Below are 10543 nucleotides of genomic sequence, written 5' to 3' on the forward strand. Positions count from 1 at the left end.
TTTTTTGTTTTTTTTTAATGAACTTCTCTCAGTTTCCATCTATCAAATCCACTCACAAGGCTTTGGTCAACCTGGGGCTAGAATAGAAGACGCTTGCCCAAGGTGTCACAATGGGACTGAACCCAGAACCATGTGGTTGGGAAACAAGCTTCTCACCTATACATATGTGTGTGTGGACATTGCATGATAGTTGTAAACAAACATCACCGCTATAAAAGTGATGCCCTCCCTTTCCAATCTTTTGTGGAAGCACTTTTGGATATGGGGGAATATTACCTTGCATAGAAGCAAGTGAGGGTTGATGACAGGAAGAGCATCTGGTCATCAGGAAATCAGCTTCGATGGCTTCCACCTGACTCATGCAAGCATGGAAAAGTAGTCATCATCATCATCATAATCGTTTAACATCTGCTTTCCATGCTGGCATGGGTTGGACAATTTGACCGAGGACTGGCGAACCAGATGGCTGCACCAGGCTCCAGTCTTGATCTGGCAGAATTCCTACAGCTGGATGCCCTTCCTAACGCCAACCACTCCGACAGTGTAGTGGGTGCTTTTTACATGCCACCGGCACGGGGGCCAGTCAGGCGGTACTGGCAATGGCCACACCCAAATGTTTTTTTTTTTACGTGCCACCTGCACACCGGCACAAGTGCCAGTAAGGCGACGCTGGTAACGATCACGCTTGAATGGTGCTTTTTACGTGCCACTGGCACGAATGCCGGACATACAGAATCAAGATTACGATGCATAATTACCAGAATTTCTAGGGCTGGGGGCATTTGTGTTTGTCTCTAAACTGAGATCGAATCTGGGTGGAGGATGTTGTTCATCAGGTTCTTCTTCTGTGTTATTCCGAAACTGCTTTTTTAATCGATGTCTTTCTTGTCTTTCTTCTTGGATTCTGGAAAAAGGAAAAAAATTTAGAAAATATGAAAATTATAATAAGCACATGCACTAGTTCTGTTTTACTTTTATTATTATTATTATTAGTCAATTCGCTAACATTTAATCAATTAACTAATCAAATGCTTGAATAATCATTTGTCCAATCAATTAATCAATCAACTAGATTTGTCTAAGTCTTTGTTGCCATATGTAAACGACATGCCCTTTCTTTCTACTCCAGGCCTGCTTCAGCAAATTGACAAATAGTAATAAAAGAAGTGAAACAGAACCAGTGTGTATGTGTTTATTATTGGCATAATGATCCTCCCAAGATATAACAAAATCTGTTTCAACACGCGAGTTGACACCAAGAATCTTGTAAACCACATACAAAACCGCACACACGGGCATTTGCAAATTAATGTGTGTTGTGCTTGAATGCATTTGTGCTCACCCTAGTATTTCATTTTATTTCAGTTACACCTTCCCATCCTACCCCCATCCAACTTGCCTTTGTAAAAATAAAGTTGACCCAAGCAAGGTTTGAACACAAAAAATAAAGAGATGTACACAAAATAATAGAATTGTCATAAAGGAATGATTGAAGTTGTCTAAAAAAAAGAAAAAAAAAGGGATCTTACTGTTTCAGTTCTTCTTTAAAAAGTTCCAAATTGCTCTTCTTTTTGTCATCTTTTCTCTTCTTTGAGGAGGAATAATTTTGCTGCTGCAAAACAAAGAAATAAATGAATAAATAAATATATAGTTTAGAGTTCCATTTTTAGTAGGATCAACAAAACAAGTAGTCCATCCAGTGGGAGATAATTATCATTTAATATCCACAGTATTTAAATATGAGCTACTAATAGTATCAGGCTGTGGAAACACACAACAAATTTATATGTCATGACTTGTGTCTCCAAGCAACCCTTCAGGCTCGAAGATACAACACTGGTGGTCTTATTTGCAAGAAGAAAAAAAAAGAAAAAGACACTGGTTTATGTGAAAATACAGGAATCATCATCATCATCGTTTAATGTCTGCTTTCCATGCTGGCATCAGTTGAGCGATTTGACTGAGGTCTGGTGAACCAGATGGCTGCACCAGGCTCCAATCTGATCTGGCAGTTTCTACAGCTGGATGCCCTTCCTAATGCCAACCACTCCGAGAGTAGAGTGGGTGCTTTTACATGCCACCGGCACGAACGTGCCATATATATAAGTAGATAGATATACAATTACAATAATAAAGGATAAAATCGTTAAAAAATTTTATCAGTGGCCAGCATATAAAATAGACCTATTAAGGTGAATTTATATATATAGAGATTTATAATAGTATAAAATACAATTATAACTGAATCATTTTATGAATTTCTCTCAGCCTATTCCCTTGATTTCAACATGTGTGTTAATAAAAGTGATGATTTTAAGTGGTTCGATGATTTAACATCTATTTTCAGCAAACAGGCATAGAACCCTCAATGCCCTTCATTATAATTTTATTTTATACTATTATAAATCTCTCTCTTATATATATATATATATAAAATCATCGTCATCATCAACATTTAATGTCTGTTTTCCATGCTGGCATCAATTGGTTTCTAAAGCTGGATGCCCTTCCTAGCACTAAGCATTCTACAGAGTGTACAGGGTGCTTTTTACATGTCACCAACACCCACACTAATGCTTTTTCAAGGCACCTTGGTTTTAGGATCTCAATTCTGTTGTGTGTGTATACATATATATATATATATATATATATATATATATACATGAAACAGTTTTTTATCTGCATTTTGCCTTGCTTTTACTGGTTCCACATTCAATCTTCAATGTGATGCAATGAATGAAAAGCATTCTGTTCTTTGTTATTTTTCTTCCTTTATATTATTATTACTATCCTTTTCGTTTTATTCGTTTACATCTAGTAGTTTGTTTATTTCTTCCTACCATTACTGACTCACTCACACTTGACTGAAAGTTTGGCATGGACCCTGTTCAATTTGCCTGGCAAACTGAAAACAAGACAAAGGCAAGCAAAATTATACACCTTACCTACGGATCTCACACACAACATCACTAATTTCCAATGCTAAATTAAGTACTAGGAGATTCTCTTATCACAACTTTGGTAAGCACAGGATTGTCTATGCTTTGTTGAAGAGATCGAATAAGACTAAAACAAGTCTAGAGTTATCTCCCATATTTAAAATAAAGTAAGACAACGGATTAATGCCCTTCCTATAACATCAACCACTTTACTGAGTGCAATGGGGTGCTTTTTATATGGCACCCATATCAATGAGCTTTATTTGGCACACTGGGTACCTGGCGTCTGAAAATACTGCCAGGCACTCACAACTGTCTACTAACTGAGAATTACAGTCATCACAGAAATGTCAACCTTTGTACTCAATGGCATATCAGTGATAGACAGGAGCAACTGATATTCTCGAGGAGAAATGTGCTATGACAAAGGTCAACTGCAAAGCACATTCCAAATACATTTAAACAGTGGGATGCAACTAAACATGGAGCAGGGATCACAGAAGATCTGCAGGTTTCAGATTCTTGACAAGTGCACATAGATAGTCCATGAAAGTTAATAAAAGACAGCTGTTTTTGCATAAAACGAAGAATTAATTTGAACATTCTGGCTGTGCCCCCTCATGCACACAGCCAAATTTGAAAGCCAATTATTGAAACAGTTCATCCCTAGAGCTTTTAAAGGATCTTTTCGGTTTGAACGGCAGTTTTTAAAAATAATTTCCACGTAGCGAAACACTTTTAAACTTCGTATACTTTTATAAAACATCTTTTTCTCTTGGCTTTATTGAGAAAATTCTATAGTTTGTAACATATTTGTTGTTTTTCTTCTTCAATTTCTGCAATTTCAACCAATCAATGGCGTCTATTGAGGTGAAAACATTCTGTGCCGTATGAATATGTCCCTCGTTTAAGAAACAGATTGGGTTTATTTACATTTCTGAAGAAAAAAAAATCCTTCCCACCACTCCTAACCAACCCTAAAACAGATTGAAATGCAATAGATCGATACTAGGGTCATATTTATGGGTGACAATTTCATATGACACCACTAGAAAAACTGCCGTTCAAACCGAAAAGATCCCTTTTAAACTTCATAACCTATGAAAGCCCTATGAAAGATAACACAAAAGGAATCTTAAAAAGTGGGTTGTAACAAAAAATCTATGTGAGGCCCCATTTAGGAGTTAATTTCCCTGATAATGATCCTTTAACCCATTTGTGACCATATTTTCTCATGAAATACATTACTTATGTGTTTTATTTAATTTCTAAAACAATTCAGAATTTGGGTGGGGTTTAGGAAAACAACTTTCGCATTACTAAGATGGCATTTGTGGTATTAAAAGGTTTGGGTGTAAAAATTAAGATAGTTTTGATTCTAATGTAAATACTTTAGAATGAAGGGCTTATGTTACAGAACCAGGGTCGGCCTTATAATGGGGTGGCATTATTAAAATGGTTAAATAATTCCAACATTTGATATAATGCTAACTGGACTAACAGACAAAATCAGAACATTTTTACTGAAAAAAAACAACACACACACACTATATATATATATATATATATATATATATATATATATATATATTATATATATATATACATACACACACACACACACATATATATATATACTCTTTTTACTTGTTTCAGTCATTTGACTGCGGCCATGCTGGAGCACCGCCTTTAGTCGAGCAAATTGACCCTGGGACTTATTCTTTGTAAGCCCAGTACTTATTCTATCGGTCTCTTTTGCCGAATCGCTAAGTGACGGGGACATAAACACACCAGCATCGGCTGTCAAGCAATGCTAGGGGGACAAACACAGACACACAAACACACATACATATATATATATATACGACAGGCTTCTTTCAGTTTCCGTCTACCAAATCCACTCACAAGGCATTGGTCGGCCCGAGGCTATAGCAGAAGACACTTGCCCAAGATGCCACGCAGTGGGACTGAACCCGCAACCATGTGGTTGGTTAGCAAGCTACTTACTACACAGCCACTCCTGCGCCTATATATACATATATATATATATATATATAAAAACAAGCCCTCCACAAAAAAAAAAAAAAGGAGTCCCTCAATGACTCCATAAACTGTAAAACGGAACGTTCGATGCAAGCAAGCAACTTACACTTTTGCTGCTTTCCTTCTGTGATTTTGGAGTATCAGTTGGAAAATGAGACTTTGGATGATGTTCAGGTGATGCCAGCAGAGGGGCTGAGGTGGTTACGGGTGGCGGGGGAGGGGGCGGTGGAGGCGGCGGCGGCGGGGTCGGAGCAGCTTCTTCCTTCTTCTCTTTCTTGATTTCTTTCACTGATGGAAATGTAGATGCCAGCTCTGCTAGTTTCGATGTCGGCTTGTAGACCTTGGCTTTTTCTGGCTTGAACTCTTTCTCCTTTTCTGTTTTTGAAAAGAAAAAAAAAAAAAGGATAAAAATTTTTTTTTTTTTAAATAGTATTAATAATAATAAAAATAATAATCATCATCATCATCATCATTGTTCGACCGTGGTCGAGACTTTCATAGTCTTTTCAAATGGCTAATAATGTGTGCGCGCGCCACTACTACACACATTGGAAAGCATTGTACAGCCAAGTACTAAAGAAGATCTTTCCTCCTCCATGAAACAAAGCTGTTCCCGCTGGACGTCAACCCAGTATTTCTAAACTACGGACCGAGTGATTTATTGTAAGGTTATCTCCCTAGATAGATTGCCTTTCTACCCCAAATAATAATAAATGCCCAGATGCAATACTAAACAGTGGCTCCCATTTCTTAACTAACCCGGCTGAAACCGGCTCTGGCTCTGAGTACAAATGTCTTGTTTTCATAAGTTTTGAATTAAAATCTTCCACCAAACCTTAGTCACAATTTACGTTCCTAACACTAGCTTAATGATAACTAAGTTATTTTACTAAATTCTTTGTTATATTTAAAGTAATTGAAAGAAACACAGAGCATCTCAAAATAAATACAGTAACGAAAGGGTTAACTGATTAGAAGTGTTATCATGTACATTGTTTTGTCTTGGTATAAAAGATGGGCTACAGTAAATATTCTGCTCAATACCTCAGATTTGCTTCTCAGTTGTTTGACCGTAACCAGTTGACCATGTCCCTTAGTGGCTGACGATATGTGCATCTCTGACCACGAGCAGAAGTAGTGGGGGAGCATAACAGCCATGTATTGAGAGGAATTCTTTGGGGTTGAATAATTCGTCTCTGCAAGGTCATGCACTGTTTATCTTGATATGAGATCACCAGGTATTGCACATATGGTTGTGATGAATGTGCCTGGTGTACCGTTATCAGACAGGTAGTCATGATGGGTATACTGGGCTTCGTATAATTGTACCCCAGTATCACTTTGATGGCGTGCACTGCTCTCCAGGACTTATTCTTCATAAGCCTAGTATTTATTCTATCTGGGTCTTTTGCCAAACCGCTAAGTTATAGGAACATAAGCACACCAACATTGGTTGTCAAGCGACGAGAGGAGGGGGATAAACACAGACACACAAACATATACATACATACAACAGGCTTCTTTCTACCAAATCCACTCACAAGGCTTTGGTTAGCCTGAGGCTATAGTAGAAGACACTTACCCAAGGTTCCATGCAGTGGGATTGAACCCAGAACCTATTTCTTTATTACCCACAAGGGGCTAAACACAGAGGGGACAAACAAGGACAGACATAGGTATTAAGTCGATTACATCGACCCCAGTGCGTAACTGGTACTTAATTTATTGACCCCGAAAGGATGAAAGGCAAAGTCGACCTCGGCGGAATTTGAACTCACAACGTAACGCAGACGAAATACCGCTAAGCATTTCGCCCAGCGTGCTAACGTTTCTGCCAGCTCGCCGCCTTGAACCCAGAACCATGTGGTTGGCAAGCAAGCTACTTACCACGCAGCCACACACCACATATTCAGGGTGGTGAAACATGAAAAGATGCAAATTTTAAACTGTTATTTCTAGCACAATCTAATATGAGGGATAAAAAAAAAAAGATGACAAACATCAGGTGTGACCTTAAGATGGTGAATCTTGAAAACACGGTTCCAGATTAGATCTCACTTACCTTCTTTTTTCTCTTGATGAACTGTACCACCTTTGATCCAAGTTTTATTGTGCTTCGTGCTGTCTTCAAATGATGCAACAAATTCTTGGTAAACCTGAGCTGTTGCTTCTTCATCTTGCTGGAAATTGGGAAGGAACATTTCAGACAACCATTTGAAAGAGGAGGAGGAAGAAGGAGAAGGAGGAGAAGGAGAAGGAGGAGAAGGAGAAGGAGGAGGAGGAGAAGAAGGAGGAGAGAAGGAGGAGAAGAAGAAGGAGGAGAAGTAGAAGAAGGAGAAGGAGGAGAATAAGGTAAAGAAGGTGAAGAAGGAGAAGAAGGTGAAGAAGAAGGTGAAGAAGAAGGTGAAGAAGAAGGAGGAGGAGGGGGAGGAGAAGAAGAAGAAGGAGGAGGACATATATTTATTCTTAATAGATTTCAGCAGATTCAAGCATGAAGATTCTAATCACTGTTGTATTTTGTCATTGGAGAACCAACTTCTCCTTTCAGAGGAATGGAGTGTTCATAATAACACTCGATCTATTAGCATGAGGAGACTTTGAGACACTTGGTGTTTTGACATTGATGTGTCTCCTCAGACAAAGCTACCACAGACTAACGAATCTAACAAGAGTTTGTGGTTCTTGTTTATAACTTCAAAGACCTGTGGTAAACGGTCAGAATGACTTCTCTTATAATACAACATCTCTCTTGAAATAAATGAAGAAAGAAAGAAAAAACAGAAAGAAAGACATTTTTCTTTTCTTCACAAACCTTTCTCTTTAATTCTTCCTGTTCTTTCTTGGACAATCCTTTCTTACCAATATTCATAGTACCAATATTGAAAGCCTTTAGCTTGCTTTCTGATATTGCCTGAAATATGATAAAAATAGAAAGAAAATATAAGAAATGAGAAATATTATGGTGCATGTATATGTACATATATGTACGTGAATATGTTTATGTATGTATGTGTGTGTGTGTGTATGTATGTATGTATGTGTATATATGTATATATAACGGGAAGCTTTATGAAAATAAACAAAAGACGAACGCAGGTGGAGTACAAACAAACAATTGTATTAGTATGGCGCTCAGGAATATAAATAAAACAAGTCTTTTACGTTTCGAGCCTACGCTCCTCAACAGAAAGATACACAGAAAAGAAACACAGAGAGAAACAAGGAGTGTTTGAATTACTCTGCCAAATATAAAGTTTTTTGTATTCATACTGTTTTGAATTAATCATGTATTTGTTTCAGTTTTGAGATTTCAATGATGCTATTGCTTATTTTTAGAATGACATTGTAGGGTAGGTGTGAGAGGCTAGATCTGACCAGTTTGAATATAAAACGGGAGGCATATTTGGGTCGGATATGGCGGTTTAAATGCAAAAGGGTTAGTGCAAAAAATACTGTAAAAAATATTCCTATATAAAACAAAAAAAAAAAAATCACATGAAACAAATAATATTAATAAATAGAGAGGTGGAGAATGGAGAAAAAAATCCCCAGCTAAGTTATGGCCTGCTGCCCTAGAACTGAACAACAAATGCAAGTATACATTTTATGTGGCTATATTTCTTTCACGACAATATTTTTCTAATAAAAGACACACAAAACCCATTGCAGGTTTATTTTAAAACAATTATTTATATTCTTAGAACTGGTGTCTGGAAATATGACTTAGCAAGAAAAAGAAATGTTCTTAGATAAAAATCACGATGGAAGTTTCAATTTAATTATGAACACAGTTGAAGTAGGCTGGCTCTGGATAATTTGAACCTGATGGGCTAGAATCAAAACAGAGAGAGAGACATTCTTCATTTCTCATTCTCCCATAGACTTTTGCAATCTCCAACCACACACAGAGTTCTTCAACCCAATTCACTTCTACTTACCATCCACACAGATGCCTCGTCACCACTATTTTAGGCGGTGACAAGGCTCCTTTCCTCTCCATCCATCCATTCACACACCCTCTCCTTGGTTCTAAAATCTAAGTAGCCATGTAGCTCCTTTATGGCAAGAAATCTGTTCTGCTCTGGCATCATCTCATACTTTAAACCCCCTCATTTCCTAGTTTAACCCTTCAGTATTCAGATTACTCTGTTAAATGTAATATTTTTTTACTCAAATTGTTTTGAATTAATCATGCATTATCTTATAGCTTTGAGGTTTCAATGATATAATTGTTTATTTTTAGAATGTCAATGTAGGTTAGGTGTGAGAGACCAGATCTGGCCAGTTTGAATATAAAACATGTAGAATATTTAGGCCAGATATGGCCGGTTTAAACACTAAAGGGTTAAAGCTTCCCCACCTTCTAAGGGTTCATAATCTTGGAAGCTGTATAGCAAGCTCATTAGTGCTGGTAGCACACACACACACAAAAAAAAAAGTAGATGGTGTAAAGTGACTGGTATAAGGAATGTCATCCAGTCAGAGAAACCACATCAAAGTAATTAATAAAGCATAACATGGCCCTTAGATCCAGTCAAAACTGTCAAACCCATACCAGCATGGAACATGGATGTCAAATGATGATAATCCTTTCTACTATGGGGACAAGGCCTGAAATTTGAAGGGAGAGGGAACAGTTGATGTAATCGATACCCAGTGCTCAGCTGGTAGTTATTTCATTGACTCGGAAAGGGATGAAAGTCAAAGCTGACCTCGGTGGAATTTGAACTCAGAATGTAAAGACGGATGAAATGCTGCTAAGCATTTTGCCAAGCTTGCTAATGATTCTGCCAGCTGCTCACTACCTTATATTAAACGATAATTATAATGATGTATATGCATGTATGTCTTCATCATTTTAACATCCATTTTGCCATGGTGGCATGTAAAAGCACCCACTACACTCTCGGAGTGGTTGGCGTTAGGAAGGGCATTCAGCTGTAGAAACTCTGCTAGATCAGGTTGGAGCCTGGCGCAGCCATCTGGTTCGCCAGTCCTCAGTCAAATCGTCCAACCCATGCTAGCATGGAAAGCGGACGTTAAACGATGATGATGATGACACACATACCAGTCAACATTTTCCAAACCTATCTACATCCCCCCCCCCATACACATGGATGTAGCATAATACAGAATATTCCGAGACATTCTAAAACCATTTCATGTAACCAACATCCATTATTCAATACTGGTACAAGCAGGATTGATTTCTTTGGAAATTTGGAAAGTGTCTTAGGAATCATTGGAGCAATGATTTTTATGGCTTGGATATTCATCCTTCCCTAATGCCAACCAATCAACCAGAAACGCACAGACACACACAGCCAGCCTTCCATTTATGTCCTCCTTTGACACTACCATTACTACTACCATCACCTCCGCTACAATCACCACCACCACTACCACTGATGATGATTCCAAAATTCATGTCATTCCACAAACACTGCTTTGAATTAATTGTTGCTGATGCAGAGCCGTACTACTAGTCTCCCCGGAACCTTAACCCTAACGTCATCACCCCCGCATACACACCTCGCCCTATTACCTGGTAAGTCTAACAT

General features: G+C 38.0%; 1 protein-coding gene across 3 annotated transcripts in view; it reads right to left on the reverse strand.

Annotated features, from left to right (window-relative positions):
• The window catches only part of LOC115222118 (U2 snRNP-associated SURP motif-containing protein), a 110444-nt gene that overhangs the window by 46411 nt on the left and 53490 nt on the right, over positions 1–10543 (reverse strand). For 2 of the 3 annotated variants that reach the window (XM_029792247.2, XM_029792246.2), the window contains exons 2-6: positions 7795–7893; positions 7045–7162; positions 5089–5357; positions 1530–1612; positions 759–904 (exon numbers count right to left, since the gene is read on the reverse strand). In XM_029792247.2, coding sequence (XP_029648107.1) covers positions 759–904; positions 1530–1612; positions 5089–5357; positions 7045–7162; positions 7795–7893 — 715 coding nt within the window. The remainder of the gene's footprint in view (positions 1–758; positions 905–1529; positions 1613–5088; positions 5358–7044; positions 7163–7794; positions 7894–10543) is intronic. The other variant, XM_036511398.1, reaches the window with a different exon arrangement.

This window comes from Octopus sinensis, linkage group LG19 (genome assembly GCF_006345805.1).
Source record: "Octopus sinensis linkage group LG19, ASM634580v1, whole genome shotgun sequence".
Taxonomy (NCBI): Eukaryota; Metazoa; Mollusca; class Cephalopoda; order Octopoda; family Octopodidae; genus Octopus; species Octopus sinensis.